At 40.9% G+C, this 19,637-nt stretch overlaps 1 protein-coding gene across 1 annotated transcript in view; it reads left to right on the plus strand.

Moving 5' to 3' along the window:
* ERCC4 (ERCC excision repair 4, endonuclease catalytic subunit) overlaps positions 1–19,637 on the plus strand; it is a 516,254-nt gene that overhangs the window by 221,776 nt on the left and 274,841 nt on the right. Inside the window, exon 6 of the mRNA XM_044089409.1 lies at positions 3,481–3,615. Coding sequence (XP_043945344.1) covers positions 3,481–3,615 — 135 coding nt within the window. The remainder of the gene's footprint in view (positions 1–3,480; positions 3,616–19,637) is intronic.

The following is a 19,637-nucleotide window of genomic DNA, read 5'->3' on the forward strand; positions in this document are numbered from 1 at the left end:
CTCTTTTGAAAAGGTTACTTTCTTGGACGTCCTTGTTTCTATGGATGCCACAGGAGGTTTTAACATCAGGCTATATAGGAAGTCATGTAGGAAAAAATACAGTTCTCCAATGTAGTAGACTGCACCCCCCCATGTTTATAACAATATTTTAAAGGGCCAAGGAATGTGAATATCACGTCTTAATAACACTAAAGAAGGTTTTATAAAGGACTTAACACTTTGTGGTGACTTTTTACAGAGGGGTTATAAGCAAGTTGAGGTTGATAGGATGGCTGATGAGGTATATCACCTGAGGAGAAGTGTAACTAAACCATATTTTTTCTGATATCAGCACAAATATTATGGGTGATCGAGCAATTGGAAACAAAACACATGTGCCATAAGTTTTGTCGTATAGCAGTAACTTTGGACAGATACTCAAGTGTTATTGACTCCAATTGGAATATACTTGCAATGAATGACCATGTTAAAGAACTAGTAGAGGAATGCCCTTTTTTCAGGTATAAAAATAAAAAGTCTTTAAAAAGGCATATTTGTTATAGTGAGAATAAAAATTTCAATAATGGAAATTTTAATGCATCTGCTCCCATGTCTGTAGGCACTTTTGGTTGTGGTAGTTGCAAATATTGCTCGTATTTAGACAGTTCAAACATGTTTGTACATCCAGTATCTAAACAGAAATATGTGTTTAAGGTATATGTTACTTGCAAGACTCCCTGTTTAATTTACTTGGCTACCTGTACTGCATGTACTAGTTTCTATTTGGACGAGATAAACCGCCCTTTCTGTGAAAGAATACGTGGACATTTATATAGTATAAAGAGACGTGATGTGACAAATGCTCTAGCGAAGCACACTATGGAGCATGATTTTTCTCATACTTTTAAATTTAAAGCTGTTGAACAGATTTACATGGGGCTACGGGGTGGAGACAAAGGGACTGGATCACTGGATTATGCAGCTTCAGGGTGATAAGAGACCTGGATTTAATGACAGAGTCTCTTTAAAGCATGTACTCAAGTCAAGGGATTTGCATAGATAATGCACAGTCTGCTTTGATAGGCTGTTGAATTAATTGCCTGGCTTTTTATATGTACTGTTTGTCTGATGAAGCACATTTGTGTGAAAGTGCTCACTTTTTTATGTTGCTGTTTTAATTAAACCATTTTTGAACTAGCCTTGTCTTTGGAGTACCTTCACATTTTTTTACAGAGTTTGATACACCCCACTCTCAAATATCTTCAACAAACTGCCTGGATGATTCAGTTTTAATTCCTTTTAGGCACTTCTTTTTAGAGGATGTGTACTAGGTACTAAAGGAGACAAGAAAACCTGCTACTAGAAAATGTATTAGCAAGTGGAAGATATTTTCTAGTGGGTGCCTTGCCAATAACCAGGGCCCTATTGATAATTATGTGCCCCTGTTGCTCAAATATATGTGTGAGTTATTAGCCTCTGGCCTTTCATACTCCTCTGTCAGGTGCATTTTGCAGCCATTTCAGCATGTCTGCCCATGAATTCACCACTTTCTTCAATCTTTTTAGTAAAATGGGTTCTGAAAGGAGTGTTGCACCTTAAGACTGTCACACAAACAGGTTGTTCCTTCCCGGGATCTTATTTTGTGCTGGAAAAGTAAATCGCATCTCCATCTGAACCTGCACATCAGGCAGATTTAAGGTTCTATACATGGAAAAACTGTTCTTCTCATTACTCTGACATCTGCAAGAAGAGCATCTGAGTTGTAAGCTCTTGTGGTGGGTGACTGTTTGGTCTTCCATAGGGATAAGGTGTTAAGAATAAATTTCTCATTCCTGGCCAAAATTGTTTCAGAATTTACTTTGAATCATGTCATCGGGCCTATACAAGCTTAGCCATAACAACTCCCTGGATATTTCTTCCCACAGTATTTACTTCCCTGGACCCCTGTCTAGCAGGGCTACTGAAGCGATCCCCTGGGTGAATTTCCTGTCAATCTCCAATTGTTCTATCCTGATCCTTGGAACCAGGTAGAAAGGATTCTACACACTGTGGGCATGCATAGGCAGCTCAGGTACTAACTTGACAGAACCAAGTCCTTTTGTAAAAGTTGATCAGCTATTTCTTCTTTTCTGATTAAGAAAGAACCCTTGTCAAAACAGACTATTTGCAGATGGTTGTCCTCTGATACTGGCTTTTGTTATGAGCATTATTGTAAATTAGTTCCAGGCAGTGTCAAGGTTTATGGTTTGAGGCATATTAGCATATTGGAAAGGGGTGGCCTCCAGAAACATTCAGAGGCAGCTACATGGCTGTCTGTACGTATCTTTACACGGCATTACATACTGGATTCTTTTTCTAAATCCTGGACTGGCTTTGCTAGGACCATTCTCCAAGGACTCCTAGATTAATATCCTTTCTCCCAGGTTAGATAGGCTTTGGTCATCAGCCCATATAGCCTAAAGGCTACTGCAGCAGTGGGAATGATGAACATAGTACAGTTGTGTAAGTTACACTTACCCATGATAGTAGATTTTTGAATTTCTTGCTGTTCATAGGAGATTACTAGGCTAACGACTTAAGAGCCCTTAAAAGCCAAGCCAATATAACTGCATTTTATCTAATGTATGGTTCCTAGGAGCAAGTGGACGGCATGGGTTTTTGCCTATGCCTTAAGTATCTTACTGACTGTCCCATCTATAAGAGATATAGATGATACCCCAGGTTTGAATTTGCGAGTCCCCATGCAGTGATCCAAATTGTATTTGAAGAGGGCCAGGGAAGGGCTCCGCTTAACATTAATAGGAAACCTGTTCCAAAGAAGCAGTAACTGCACTCACCCCCCCCCCCCCATCCCCCTACTATTGTATATAGTTGTTATTGTGAAATAATTTGGTGGTTATTTATTGTTTGGATAGTTAAAAATGAGTGCACTACAACTTAATTTTTTCGGCAAGAAAGTCCTGAAGATATTCCACTGAGACTGCAGATTTTACCCTCCTCAGGGCTGACCAGTCAGCAGTAAGAGTGGAAGTATGGAAATTAGCCACAGCTTTTGGAAGCTGGAGGTTATGTCTTGGGCAGCATACAACTGATATAGCCTCAAGGCTACTGCAGCAGTGAAGAATTCAAACATTTTCTGTTATGGTTAAGTGTAACACACACAGCTGTACTTCCTGCAGTGTTGCAGCAAGGCTGCCATGAAAAGTGAGATCTTGCCAGCTGTCTGTCTGCTACATACTTCCCATGGGATGGCTAGGGATAAGAGGAGGGGTAAAAAAGGCTAATAGTTTGATAGTGTGATGGTGAAAAGGGCCATCTTTGCCCAGTCCTGTCAGGAAGGGAATGGAAGAGTACATGCATTTTAGCAAGATAATCAGTTAAGGTAATGAGGATTGCATATAGCTCGGGATAGCAACTTGCTACTTAAGGAATTGGAAACTGTAGTACTAAATGATAAAAAATATATAATTAAATGTCTCTGATGGTAATACCTTTTTACAGGCTGGCTCTTCTTGGATTCTAGTACTTCTATGTTTGTGAATGCTCGTTCGAGAGTCTATCATACTCCAGAGACCAAAGGGGTCAAGAAACTGAAAGCAGCAGAGAAAGCCAAGGAGGTTGAAAATGCAGATTTGGGTAGGTTACTTGTTTTTTAATCCTGTTTTTTTGAGTAACTGTGTATTGCAAAGTTGAGTGAATCCTCTCTTCGCTAGTCATTCATACAAATTTAATTGATTACAGCCAAGACACCTCCAGGTGTTTTTGCTGTTACATCCTACTGATGCCTGCAGGTGTCCGATATTACTTGTTCATATTTGCATCAATAATTCCAAAATCATACTACATACAAACTATTAAAAGATTTCTTCTTTAAGCTTACACATTGTCAAACAGCTGTATTGATATTTGACTTCTGTCTAGTGCAGGTGAAGAGATATTGTTTGCTTAAGTAATATATTCATAGGATCATAGGAAATTACTAGGCAATTGGCCCTGAGGCCCTTATAAGCCTAGCCAAGAGTTTAGCCCATGTTTAGACAAGTCCGCACCCAAAGCCCCTGTTCAGCTGGGACACAGGTAGAATCCCAGGGGTGTATTTTGTTTCCCATCCAGTTATCCAGGTTGCGCTTGAAAAGGGATGTTGAGGTACTCTTCTTGACATGGAGAGGGAGTCTGTTCCACAGATGGAGGAGTCTCTGGGACACAAATTTGTCCCGCCAATAAGTCCTATTGATGTCACAGACCAGGTTGAGGTTGCGCATGTGGGTTACTCGAGTGGAGCTTGACTAGCAGATATGCAGCAGTCCCATCAAGGTGGGATCTGAGATTGCTTTGTATGCCAGACAGAGGTCACCTCTGAGGAGTCTGTATGAAACTGAATAGAGGGACAGGGCTTTTAGTCTATCTGTGTAGGGTAGATGTTTGAGGCCCTGGATTCTTCTGGTGAGGAATCTCTGTAGTCTCTCCAGCTGCTGCATGTGCTTTGCGAGGTACATGGGGAAGGGGGTGTTGTACTGAGTACTTGGCCTTATAAAGGAAGAATACAGGTATGTTTTGACCTCCATATCCCTGGATGAGATACCCTTACTTATGAGGTGGGCCATGTAGAAAGCTTTCTGTACAGTGGAAGCAAGATGGTGGTCAAAAGTCAGGTCGCTGTCAGCCTGAGTGCAAAATCCCTCACGACTCATTGCATGCTTAGGATGTTATTAATGTAATATGTGGGGACCTCACTCTCCCCAAAGGGGGTGATGATACATTTTTTGGCATTCAGCTTGAGACCATGTTTCTGGCACCAGTCATTTGTTTGGGTGAGACCCTCTTGGAGGATGTCCACATTACTTGGGGAATTGATGACCGCACCAAACTTGCAGTCATCTGCAAACTTGGTCAGCCATAGCCCACTGGTTTTGGGCTGCACCTCAGAGATGTATATCCCAAGTAACAGAGGCCCCAAGACTGATCCCTGGGGTACCCCACTCATTATGGGTCTACTGCTTGAAGTGGCTTCCCCTATTTTGATTAGGTGGGTTCTATCCGTGAGACAGTTTACTACCCATCTGGTAACATATGGATCGATGCATAGCTGAGAGAGTTTATCTATTATGCCCAAGTGTTCAAGCCTTTGGCCAGGTCAAGGTAGGTGGTCTGCCACCTCGTCCATGACTTTGGTGACTGTCTGAAAGAAGTCAGCCAGATTTAACAGACATGACCTGCCCTTGACAAAGCTAAATTGTCTGGGGTCGAGTGTTTGGAGGTTGCCAGTGTCCCTGTTAATGAGGTCCATGATAATCTTTTCCATGGCCTTGCACATCGGGCTAGTTAGTCTGATGGGTCTATAATTTCCCAGATCAGTGGACACTCCACCTTTGTGTAAAGGGATGACCGTGGCTATCCTCCATTTGGCTGGGACAAAGCCAGTACTCAGGCTTTGGTTAAATAGGGTGCCTGATGTTGTTGCAAGTTCATGCCTGAGTTCATGTAGGATGCAGCCAGGGATGTTATCGGGTCCCATTGAGGCTGTATGTTTTGCCTTTGAGAGGGCAGTGATGACCTGTTCCCTACAGATAAGGGGAGGGAGGCAGGTACTGGGGATGTCCTGATTTACTGATGGGGGAAGACAGTGGTGAGGTTTTCATTGAATTTGTCAGCCAGTAGGTTAGGTATATTTGCACCATTTGTGTGTGTGGTGTCCTTGACCACCAGTTCTGAACAGATCTGGGTGCTTCCTTTGAGATTGTGGACATATGTGAAGAAAGTGTTATGATTGTCTCTAGTAGATGTGGACAATTTGGACTCAAAGTTGGCTTTAGAGTATTTCACTAGTGCTCTTATTTGCTTGTTCAGGCTAAGGAGAGATTGCTTCCAATTGGCACCTGCTTCTCATTGGTCCTTTACAGCATTTTTTTCCTTTTGTTATATAGTTTATTTATTGCAGATGTCCACCAGACAGGTTTACTCTTCCTTGCGGAGGATGATTTTTTTCCCGTCAAGTATTCCTGATTCCATGCATCTATATAAGTGCTCATATAGTACGTTGGTGTAGATTTGGACATTGGAGCCAGTTCCAACAGAGGGGGAGGGGGCTGTGAAGGTGTTTATACCCCTCAGGAGGTTGTAATCAGATTTGGAGAAGTTTTTTTTGTTTGACCCTAGCTAGAGGGGGGTCAGGGGAGATGATGACTTCAAAAGTGACTGCTTTATAGTTGGATCTTACCAGGGAGGATGATACTGTAGGGGTGCTGCAGTGGTTACTCATATTGGTTAATACCAAGTCCAAGATATTATCACCTCTTGTGGGGGCATCGAATAGCTGTTCCAAGACATTTGCATTGATAAAAATCAAGGAATCTCTGGGCAATTGCATTCTGGCATGAGTAGTTTTTCCAGTCTATGGTTGGGTAGTTAAAGTCACCCAGAATCAGGGTAAAGGGTGAATCTTGATAGATTCGAAGAGGTCCATATAGGTAGAGTGGGCACACTGAGTCAATTTTGGGGGCCTGTAGCTAGCTATTATACAAATAGGGGTCTTGTCAAGGGGTAACTGCACCTGGAGTGTCTTCCTGTGCGTTATACTGTTTAACCAGCCTGGAGGTGTGTGTGTCTGTAAAATATATTGAAACTCCACCTCCTTTGGCTTTGCTGCCCACAGTTTGGAGTCTGAATGTATGATAGGATGAGTAACCAGGTAAGGTTGGGGTGCTCTCTGCAGCTTTGAACCGGGTTTCTGTGACTGCACAAATGTCAGTATCTTCCAGGGTTAAGAATGCTTGCACTGAGTGAGTTTCATGTTTAGACCCCCAGCATTTCTCAACATGACCTTTAATTTGCGTTTTGTTGAAATTTTTATGTTGGTTTTATTGACCTCGGGACTTTTCCTAAAAAAAGGCACTATGGGGGAAGGAAGGGCCTTTGCCAGAAGCCCAAGTGAGACAGATGCAGGCCATCTCCAGCAAATATTGTTGTAAATGTCATATGTTTTTCTAAATATCTTGACAACCATCTAACACAGACAGAACTGATTAGCCTCCTATGAAAGCTCTCAGCTGGATGACAAAAATGCTGCCAAAAGCATGCATGTAATTCAAATGGTTGCAGATAAATTGTAAGTTGATGGCAAAAAATTACAAGCTTAATAGTGAATGTGTTAACTGTGGCTTATAAAATCTAGTTTTTTGACTTGGAACATAAAGAATACTACAACTGTAAAAATCATTCTTGACAAAGAGTTTGGCATTTACACTTCTTTAGTAATCTGTATTGTTCCAGACATATGAACCTTTGCTAGAATCAAATTATAGTCTTACATTTCAGTCAGAAAGCTTAGACTTCGACCATTGTAAGTTAAACTGCAAACTTCCAGAGCTCCATTGGAAGGAATGAGTAAGATGGTGGTGACTTCTCTTAGGTTTACTTCCTGTTTAATTGGAAGTCATGAGACTTTTTACTAAAGGAAAATATTTTAATTGGCTTTGCCTGAATAACAAATTATGTATTTAAGCAGAACATGCTGATGTTTTCTATATTGGAATTATTAATCTGCTTTCATTTTTTACCACTGGTACTTCCGAAACGTAGTTCTCATGCTGTGTCAGTGGCACGAGTAACATACTTGCCTTTGGGGCAGAAGGCTGTGAGTTCTATTCCCATGCCAGTGAGATGGATTGCTAACACTGCAGTGCAGCTAAGGGGATGCCTCTGCACTCTTGAGTGTGTCATCCTTCGAATGAGGCATTAAACCGAGGCCCCATCTGCCTGAGTTGGTGGTAGCACAGGTGGAAGTAAAACATCCCACAGCAGCTATCAAAAAAGAGTGGGGTCCTTTAGTTATATACAAAAATACTCTTACTTACAAAATATTTATAAGTATACAAATATATAGATGTACAAATCTGTTTACAGAGTCGTACTAAATGTTCATCCCTGTTAGACCCCCACATTTTTTCCATAACCGCCATCTGATTTTACTTGATATTATTGCTAAAATCCATTTAGCATTAAACATAATTTTATTTATTCTTTCATTCCATGTAACCCACATAACATAAAATAACTTGTCTATTCTTTCAACATATTCTTAAGTCTGTTCTTTTAATATCCATATTTAACCATATCCATGTTTATTTTATCCACTTACTTTATATCTTTAAAAATACTTCTTTACATAGTAATCCCATTAACTTTTTTATTCTTTTATGTTTCAAAAACACATGTTCAGTAATTTCTTCTTCCTGACAATGTAAACATATTCTGTCACTTTTCTTAGCATATGGTAGGTTTTCTTTTACTGGCAATTTATCTATTATCACTGTCCACAAAAAAATCTTGACATTATACTTTCTGATTATACAATTTGCTTCTTATTTTTAATAGCTTTATTTTTTTATCTGTTAGATTTTCCCATGGTTATACGTAGTAATGTTGTATCATTACATTTTTTATACTTTACTTTTCTATATCATCAATTTTTATTTTCTACAAAATATTTTTGGTAATATTTTATTTCCTCGCTTATACACAGTTTTTTTTAAATCATTTATTTATTTATTTTTTTTACCATATAACAACATTTGTCATACTTACATTTATATATTTTTACTAGTAATTTCTCATCTTTTTCATTTATTCACTTTAACACTTTGTACAAATTTAATGAAGCAGCATATACCACTAGGTTAATTAACCCTAAACGCCTTTCTTCTTTATTGGCATACAAAACTCCTCTCTTTTCACTGGGTTTACTGTAGAATCTGACATAAACAAAAAAAAAAATTGCAATAATTCCTTTTTAAATACTGTTGCCAACATAAACATACTTGGCAAAATACACTTATTTATTCCTTTCAGTACTGAATGCATTAAATATCCCTTTTTTCTGAATAATAACTTGTATGTTCTCCAGAAAAAAATGGGTTTGTTTTATTTCTGCTATTGTTTTTCCCCGTTGAATTCTACTTGTATCTTTATTCTCAAATTTTATCCTTGGCACAGAAATTTTGTTCATTGAAAAATATATATCCCCAATCTTTACTACATCAACTAAACATTTGCTTTTCTCTTTATTTAAAGCCATCCCTATCATCTCTACCCACACTTGAGCAAATTATTACTTTTATCTCAGTTTTTTTTGCAGTTATTATAATGTCATCTGCATATGTTAAAACTGGAATTCTTAACCCTTCACATGCTACATACTCTTCCTCCTTCATTTTGTAATTTATTTCACATGCTATCACATTCATAACTAATGCAAGGAGTATCCAACTCATTGGACATCCCTGTCTTAAACCACCCTTCATATGCCACTCTTGCTTAACCAGCCATTTGCAATTTTTTTACTTCATTATTACTACTATACACCGACATGCATACTTTCCTAACTTTCTCACTTATATTCTTTCTTTATTACCCTTAAGATTTCATGTCCAGTTGTGTCAAATGCCTTAAGGTCTCTTGTCATGATTTTCACTTTTCTGTTCATAATACCATCCAGAATTTTTTATCAGTAATAATTCTTGAGAACCTTTCCCCTTTATACTCTCTCTCTCTCTATATATATATATATATATATTTGCTACTTTTTTTCCTTCTAAAATATCTTTGCTTATATAACAATTCTTCTGTTTTTGATTTCTTTCATATAATTTTATCTTTGTCAAAGTACTTTCTTTCATTATGTTCTAAATCTTCCAATGCAGCATTATATGTTTTTATATTTTTCTTTCTCCACTTTTTTCACATCATATTGCCACTCTAAATATATATATATATATTTTTTTTTTTCTTTAAATATCAACCACCATTCAGACCAGTTTTTATAAAATAACCAACAACTCAGAAAAAATATAAAAAATGACTATGCCAATAGATCCAAAATATTTAATTGCAATTGCACTTTGCTCTAGCACCTTGGACAAACAGCCTTTGATAGAGTATAAAAGCACATACCCATAATGCTTCCAATTATGCAAAAAACATAATTAAAACAAACAGTTTATAATTAAACAATTAAAGCAGCCATTTCCAGTTTAGTTCCCTAACTACCCCTTTTGGGAACAAAGTATCAAATTTAAGAATGAAAATTGCCTCTTTCTGAAGCAACTTGTTTTTTAAAGGTATACCTGAAGCAACCTTTACCCTTTCTGTAATAGTACCTTTCAAATTTTTACAATCCCCACCATGACAAGTTATAAATTGTAGCCCCAAAGGGCTTTCCAACTTCTTATTCGAATAGTTCTTAGATGTTCTAAATGTCTAACTCTGAAACTTTTAGTTTCCCCGATGTAAAATTGGTTACACTCAGATTTCAAAACTTAAATAACCCCTTCTGTATTGCAACTATGTGTCAGAAGGAGAATGTGTTTTGTCATTTATATAATGAAAAGTTGAAGTAAAATTGCATGTTGAACAATTTCCACAAGTTTTTAGTCCAAGGTCAGGAATCTTTATTTTCCCCAGCATTTGTGCTGGAAAAGTAAACTGAGAATGAACAATCATATCTGCGATACTTCTGTCTCTCTTATAAGAAATGATAGGTCTTTGAGGCAAATGTTCATGTAATTATTTATACTGCAACAAAAAATTCCAATAAAACAAAACAATCTCAACTAGTTTTTCTGAAAACACATTATATGTAGTGACAAAAAATGCTTTCTCAGCAACTTTACTACCTACATTTCTATCTACTCTCTCAATATTCCAAACAGATAATCTGATGTTGTTGATCTTCTTTCCATTCATCGCTGATGGGTTTGGTTCTGAGCCCTCAGAACTGAGTCGGCCTATTACCAAGCTCGTTCCAGCCAAAAACTCTCGAGGTAAGCTTCTACCAACAATACCCTTCACCCTGTTACCTCAGATCTCGTTTGCCGCATAGCCTTAAAGCCTTGTTTCAGCCGAGCTCTCAGCCAAGTGGAAACTTTTTTGATATTTGTGTGAAAAACTTTTGTTTCGAAAAATTTGTGAACTATAATTCTTTTCCTGTCGAATTACAGTAGTTTTAGATATATTTTTCTCTATTTCTACCCATTGGAAACCTTTTTTAGTCTATTGCTGGTACAGCTCTCTTCTCTTTACCCTTGTGGTATTCCTTGAATACCATAGTTGGTATTCCTTCCCTGTTCTTTCTACTGTAGTTGGTGTGTTTTTGATATTGGGTTTGTTGATATTTTCTGCATGTGTTTAAATCTTTTCTGTCTTTGGAAAGTAGAGTTTCACTCTTTCTGAAGTTTTGAATTGTTGTGTTTACTTCTCAAGATGTCTGATAAGAAGGGTAGATCAGGTTTCAAACACTGTACCTCGTGTAATGGTAAACTACCAAATAGTGACTCTCACGATGATTGTGTTTATTGTTTGGGGGTCCCCCACTTTCGGTGCAGCCTCCCTGTGAGATCTGTCAAAGTTTCAGCCAATGTACTCTGAACAAGCGCAAAAATAAACTAATTCTGAAGGGACTGCTTAAATCTCCCTTTTCAGAGGCTCTTTCTGCGATGGAGGGCTCAACCCCTGCTATGAAAGTTAAAAAAAGGCCCCATTTGGTTCCTTCTTCACCCTCAGGTGACCAGGGTAACTCTGTGAAACCTAAAATTCAAAAGTTGACTTCTGAGCATAACTCTGCCTCCTCGGCACTATCCTCGTCTGCTTTGAGCATTTAGGCTAATGCTGTGTCAGTGCCAGCTTCATCGCCGGCTTCGATGCTACCTCCAGCACAGACTATAGACCTCACCTCATCTGCGATGACTTCGGCACCTGTGGACATTTCGGCAAAGTGCATGCCTTTGATGCCCATCTCTTCAGTGATTCTACCTCCCGTTTCAGCTCCGAGTGTCCCTTTGGCACCGAGCTCTATTACAGCAACACTGGATTTGACCCCACTACTTCCTGTCTCTAAACTCGAGTCATCGGTGCCAGCAGATCATGCACCACAGACCCAATACTCTCCATCCATAGACCCATTCTTAGGTCAAGTGTATAGCCCGTTCTTAGATCGACCTGACTCCCCATCCGGAGTATCCACTAGATCCACCATGAGCCTTTCAGAACTTGATGTGGTGCGTCTTGTGGATCAGCTGTTGGCAGCAAGGGGGATACCCATGCCTTCCAAGACCCATCCTCCGGCAGGACTTGGGTTGACCTCTCTATGGACTCCATCCTATTCTCCTCCTTCGACCATCTCGCTTCCAAAGCCTTCTGCTCTGACGTCCTTCTCGGGGAACCCCCCCCCCCCCATCTCGGCACCTGTAGTGGACCTCACTGAGGCTCTGGATCTGTTCCTTTGGTCCTCAGTTCCTGCTGAACCAATCCTTCCTCAGTCTTATGATTGGGTGGTGGGCTCGTTGGTTTGGGGCATGGTTCCGTGTCGTCCTTCAGTTCCGTCCTCTGTGCCGATGGCCTTGTGTGCACCAATCTGGCTTGAGGCTCCATCCTCGGGAACAGGTTTGATGGAGTGGTGTGTGACCCCCCGGTTCCGAGGTTGTCCTTCTCAGTTCTAGGCTCCCATCCCTCTTTAGGCAGGCCTGCTTTCTGTTGATGGAGAGGGCTCTCGCTTCCGGAAGCATTCTGTTAACGTTGGAACTCCAGTTTTCTCCCCCTGAGCTACAGCTGCCACAGACCACTTCCCTGGGACACTGGGCAGGGAAGCCGCAGGAAACCCCAGTTCAGGGTACCCACTCTTCCAAGTCCTCCTCGGACGTCCCCACTGAGGTGCCCCCATGGAAGAGATCGTGCAAGAGGAAGCACGTTGACTTGCATAGGAGTCTCTAACAGAAGACACAGATTACAAGGATGTTAAAGGGTCCCCACAGTTACCCTCTGATGATGTCTCCTTCAGAGACATTCATGAAATGTTAAAGCAAAGGAGTGACTGGAAGTCCTCCAACCCTTCCTCTGAGGAGTCTGTGTTCCTGTAGGCTTTCCATGCCCGGCCATCTACCTCGTGGGTGACCCTGCCTGCTGATGAGCTTGTCCACCGCATAGTGCAACGTGCATGGAAGAACCCTGACTCTATTGAGGCGATCCCTCAGAGACCTGACAAAATTCTTTCCCCTCCCGTGGAGAACCCACACTGGTCCAGAGGGTTACCAGTCGACGCTATGGTGGTGGCGGTCACCACAAAAAAGGATCTGGCTGAAGAGATTCCTGCTGTCCATCCACCCAACAGAGAGTCCCGGGCCGTGGACAGATTGGGGAAGCATCAGCAACCTGTGCCATTCAGTCCCTAAACTATTTGGCAGATTTTACGTGGCTCCAAAGAGACTGGATCCCAGAACTCTCTGGAACACTCGCAGGACAGGCATCTGATGAGGTACGGGACAAAGTTGCCTCACAGCTTGCTACCCTGGAATCAATCTCCAACTCGTCCATGAGGTTGCTTTCACATGCAACCAAAGGGGTGGCTAGAGCTGCGGGTTCAGACATAGTTATGAGGAGTCATGCCTGGATGCACATTTGTGACCTCACGGATCCCTTCAAGTCTTCCTTTCTGAATGCTCCCATTGAAACATCTTCCCTTTTTGGTTACAAAATGAAGTACATGCTAGCCAGGTGCAAACAGGACGGTAAGACCCTATCTGCCATAGGCCTTCATTTTTTTCAACCCTCAATGCTCCTTTTCCAGGAACCAGAGGAGTGAGAAGATGTGGCACAAAAAATCTTGGGGTCCTTTCTGTGCTGCACGTGGTAATGATACCCCCAAAGGCAGGGGGGGGTAACAGCTCTGGAAGACGCCCCTATAGAGGCAGAAGGGGTCCACGTAACCAAGGCTCCAGAAACTTTCTCTGGACAGTCTTACCAGCGCTCCTGAAGTGCTGCCCGATTGCTTGCCTCTGAAAACAGTTGGGGGTCATTTTTCTCTGCACCAAGCTGTCTGGCACTCCTTTACCACCGCTCGTTGGGTGTAGAGTATAATTAGCAGAGGTTACACCATTCCCCTTATTTCTTATCCGAAACTTCCAACAAAACTTCCAGACGTTCCACCCAGTCAGAGGAAAGAGGCAGCTTCAGAAATAGAAAAGCTATGCCAAAAAAGAGTCATCCAACCAGTCCCACCAGACCAATGTAGATCTGGATTTTACTCAAGAGTCTTTTTGGTGCCAAAAAAGACTTGGGACTGGAGACCCATTCTGGATCTCAGCAGCTTGAACAAGTCTGTCATCCAAACCAAATTCCGGATGGTCACGGTTCAGTCCATCCTCCTTTTTCTAAGGGAGTGCTATTGGATGGGCTTGATAGATCTCCGGGTTGCTTATTACCACATCAAAATGGACAAGCTCTCCAGGAGTCTGCTTCGCTACTGGCTAGGAACCAATCATTACCAGTTTCATGCCCTGCCATTTGGTTTTTCTACAGCCCCCAGAGTGTTCATAAAGTGCATGGCAGTGGTTACAGCTCACTTGAGACTGCAAGGATTACGGATATTTCCATATTTGGATGATTGGTTCCTCACCGCCCCCACCAAGCATCTTCCAGTAACAACCCTACAGTACACACTTTCTCTGGTGGAGATTCTGGGGATAACTGTGCATTGGGAGAAGTCAAACCTGGTCCCTATCCAGCAGATAGAATTCATTGGAGCAGTCTTCAACACCTGATCCTGTCTGGTGTCGCTCCCAGCTCACGGACTCCAGAGATTGAGGCTTGAACTCCGGGTGATACCCTGTCAAAACAAAGTCTCAGCGAGAGAGGTTCTTCAGGCCCTAGGATCCATGGCAGCTTCAATCTCGATAGTGCCTCTTGCCAAGCTGCACATGTGAATTCTCCAATGTTTCTTCTTTCTCAGTGGTTCCCGAATCATCACCCTCTACATTCCCAGATCCAGATAACCAACTCCTGCAAGCAGGACCTTCTTTTGCGGATGAGACCGGACACAGAACTTTGGAGCCGCCCATTCTAGTCCCCTCAGCCCAAGGCCATTGTGACCATGGATGCTTCCCTGATCGGGTTGGGGGGCCATTTCCAGGGAAAGACGGTCCAAGGCACATGGTCCACTTTGGAGGCCAACTTACATATCAACGTTTTAGAACTGAGAGCAGTGCTGTTAGTGCTGCAGGCATTCCATCCGGTTCTTCCTTCTGGGACAATTGCAATTCAGTTAGACAATATGTCAGTAGTCTGGTATATCAGCAAGCAAGGAAGAACCAAGTCCTGCCCCTTGAGTCGAGAGGCCATGAGGATTTGGCAGTGGGCGATAGCTTCCAATCGCTTTCTGATAGCAACACATCTCCATAGTGATTGTGGACAAGTTGAGCAGATGTATTCTCCTGCCCCACGAGTGGTCCCTCAATCCCGCTGTGGCGGTAGAAATTTTCAGCCACTGGGGCCAGCTGTGCTGAAACCTTTTCGCCTTTTCATTGAACAACAAGTGCAGCAGCTATTTTACCCTATTCCCCACAAAGGGGGAGTCCCCATGGGGATGCTCTGATTCACAATTGGACCATGGGACTTCTTTATGCTTATTCCCCATTCCTCTGATTCCACAGTTCTTAAAGAAAGCTCATTGGTTGAAATGCAAAGTGGTCCTCGTAGCCCCTTTTTGGTCTCGACACGTTTGGTTCCCCTTCCTTCGGCCTCATCTGGTATACCCACCGTAGATTCTGGATCCTCTTACAGACCTGATTGCTCACCCCCCAAGGGTTGAGCCACCCGAATCTGTCCAGTCTCAAGATGACAGCTTGGTTTCTCCTCTTCCTTTAATTGCCAGGCAGGCTTATATCACCTCACATGTTCGGGATATTATCCTGGCCTCTCATAAACCATCCTGCAGAAGTCAGTATCAAGACAAATGGAAAAGGTTCTCTCTCTGGTCAAAGGATAACATGCTAGATTTGTATTCAGCTTCGATCACAGCAGTTTTACAATACTTGTCTGTTTTTTGGAAGAGGGTGCCGCAGCCTCTACCATACAAGTACATCTGGCTTCAATTTCGAATTACCATAATGGACTGCATGGTATGCATCTCATCTTACTACGTTTATGTAAAACCTTTCTCAAAGGAATTTCACACATCAGGCCCCCAGTCAGACAGCCTGTAGAGCCATGAAACCTCACGTTAGTTCTACAGTCTTTGACTCAACCTCCCTTTGAACCCGCAGCGAAGTGTGACCTGAAATTTTTGTCTCTGAAATCCTTGTTCTTGGTAGCCATTATGTCAGCCAGGCAGATTTCGGAGTTACAGGCATTGTGCATCAAAAGACCCTATGTGGTCTTTCACAAGGACAGAGTATCACTCCGGACTAATCCATCTTTCCTTCCCAAGGTTGTTTCTGAGTTCTCCATCAATCAGTCCATTGACCTGCCAGTGTTCTTTCTGAATTTATCTAATAAAGGAAAGTACTGCCCACATTCCTTGGATGCACATGGACAACTGAGATTCTTTTTAGACAGTACCAAAATTATATGCAAGTCTGACCAGCTTTTCATTTCTTTTTCTAGACCTAGAATGGGAAATTCTGTATCCAAGGTTACTTTATCAAAATGGCTAAGGGACTGCATACGCTTCTCTTACTCTTCCACAAAAGAACCTATGCCACTGGTTAAAGCCCATTCCACTAGATCTATGGCGACATCTGTAGCTTTCCACTCCAGGGCTTCTATGGATGACATTTGCGCAGAAGCCACTTGGGCTAAACCCCACACTTTCATCGATCAATACAAATTGGATGTGGTCTCCAGAGGGAAAGCTGCCTTTGGCTCAATGTTACTCAGGAACATTCTTCCATAAGGGCCGCCCATGTGTCTCAAGGTAGCTTGGGATTCTGTCCCATCAGTGATGAACGGAAAGAAGATTAACATCATCAGATAAAGAAGTTATGTCTTACCATAATGTTCCATCTGTGTTGTTCATCTTCTTTCATCCATCACTTCCTACCCTCCTTCCCCCTCCAAAGGCTCCTGGGGGGGGGGGGATACTTTGGGTCCAAGTGGTGTCTTAGGGCATTTGCGCAGAAGGGGCCTCTGCTTTTCTGGTTTATCACAGGCAAACTTGATCTGAGGTAACAGGGAGTAGGGCATTGGCTCGAGAGTTTTTGGCTGGCACAGGCTTGGTAGTAGGCTGACTCTGTTCGAACCAATCAGTGATGAATGAAAGAAGATGAACAACTGAGATGGAACGTTATGGTAAGACATAACTTCTTGTTATATGGGCTGAACCTTGTTTTTAAATGATTTATGCCCATCTGTATAGAATGAATATTTTAACACCTCTTCTCAAACATTGCACAAGTTTTAGAAATTTCTTCAAAAAGATAACTGAAATTGTTGGTTAACCTACTTATACGCAATAATTTCATTGTATGGAAGTGTCCTAATCAAATGGGGGGGGGGGGTGACAGCTAGTGTCATCCATGAAATGATTAACATTATTAAACTTCTTATGGATGCTAGTTTGAGTGTTCCCTTTCTCACCCCCCACAAAATAGCATCCAAAAAGACAACATTATTTCCACATTACAAACTGTCATATGCTATACCAAATCTGTTCTTGTGGAGATCCTAAACAAACTCCTCCACCATGGATCTTCCACCTTCACAAAGAAAAATCAGATCATCTATGCAGCGGTAGTGTTTAACAACATAACGTTGAAAAAATTGCATTTTGTAAAAATAATCTACCTCAAATAGCCCCATAAACAAATTTGCGTACATGGAGGAAAATGATGCCCCCATCGCTGTACCTTTAATCTGATGGTATAGGGTGCCATTAAAATGAAAATAATTATTTGTGAGGCAGAAATACACCAAATCAATCAAATAATAAGCTAAAGGAGTTTCCCCTAAAAAAAGTTTAAGTGCTTCAATACCAAACTGGTATGAAATATTAGTATAGAGATTCTTAACATTTATTACTACCCAGTACTTTGATTCACTCCATTTGACAGATTTTACCATATTTAGAATCAAATGTGTCTTTTACATAAGAGGGCAATTTCTCTACTATTGGTAACAACTGATCATGAAATAAAATTCCCACATTATGTAGTAAATAGTTGCATGCAGAGATAATTGGACGTCCTGGTGGATCTATTAAACTCTTATGTATTTTTGAAAGGCAGAAAAACTTTGCCATAGTACAGCTCTCCGTACAAAACTTTGTCTCTATCTTTTGCAGTAAAGTATCCCAATCTATAGCCTTTCTGAATTAATTCATCAGAATTAACTAAGGCTGCTTCTTAATCACCCCAGCCAACTTCTCTATATACTTCCTTATTTGCAAGGTCGTCACAACACATTTTAAAACATTGTGCACTACTCATTACTACCAGTTTACTACCCTTATCTGAGGGTTTAAAAATCACATCCTTTCTTTTACTCATAGCTTTTAGTGCCAAACATTCATTCTTAGTTAAATTATAACTCACATTACCATTTCTTTTTTCTTTCAAAAATGAAAGATATGCTTTATCTACTGAGAAATTTACCATACTAGAAAATTGTTTTATGGTTTCATTAAGAAAAGGGGGAATATATTTACTTTTGTACTTAATTCTGGCTGTATCCAGTGGACAATATGCATTCTCATTTATTTCCATTTCACAAAATGAATCACAAGAGAAAAAAAAACGGTTTCTATACTTTCATCCAAAGAATCTCCACCCCATTCTGTATTAATAGGAACATTACATCACTCAAAAAATGACAAGTAAATGCAGCTTTCTAACAAGTTTAAACACTTCAGTTTGCAACACATGTAATCAAGGCATGTATTTTAAACCACAGTCTAAAACTGAAATTTCTACCATCTGTTAATGCAGTTACAGATAAATTAACCACATATTCACTATCAATTTCTTTTACAATAGAAGTTGCATTCATAGTCTTTGAAAAAGGAGTACCATTGTTTCTTCTTTCCATGCTGCTGTTGCTGCTTCTCCCATACAGTTTCCTGCTACTATTACTAATATCTCGTTTGCGACAAACATTTTCTTCCATGTAGTTCCGTTGTGCTGGTGGTAATGTAGGGAAGCCATTACTTTCCTCTAACTGTTCAGATGAAATATCCGTTACCTCCGAAGAGGAGAAAGAAATGCCATGAAACTTCTTTCCTGTTCCTTTAGCAAAGGAATGCCCCTCGCCAAATCGGCGTTTTTTTATTTGTATTCATCTTGAAGGCAGAACCATTTGCATAGTCCTGCAAATCCCTTTGTAATTTGTTCACTTTCCTGTCAGTCAGTTCTTTAGTTGCAGCTTGTAGCTTATCATTTATACCTCCCAGCACTATTTCAAATCTTGGCGTAGTAAGTTGAGAGCATAGGGAGCTCAAACAGTAGAAATTTCTTCTTTAACACGTTTTAGTTTTAACAAACCTCTTTCCACCAAAATAGCTACCCACTCAGTTGTACAACAGTGTGCAGCTGCTGTCCACCATATCTCAAACCCCATATCTTCACTGTCTTCCTAATTAAAAGGGGTTGAAGGATTTTTATACGCTCGCAACCCTTTTGGGGTGATATCTAACTCCAGGTATGTCTGCAAGCTAATAACATTATAGTGGGTAGCATTTTCTTTAAAAAGTAAATGTTTTATTTAGTCACAGTACCTTATAATTCAGTAGAAAGTGCTAAGTTATGACTCTGCCCCACCAATAAAAAAGGATTCACAGTCCGTTTTTAACAGCCTTCTTCCAACATCTTTTCCTAAACCTTGGGTGGCTCACCAGACCTTTG

Source organism: Protopterus annectens, chromosome 12.part0 (assembly GCF_019279795.1).
Source record: "Protopterus annectens isolate FY-2018-M chromosome 12.part0, PAN1.0, whole genome shotgun sequence".
Taxonomy (NCBI): Eukaryota; Metazoa; Chordata; order Ceratodontiformes; family Protopteridae; genus Protopterus; species Protopterus annectens.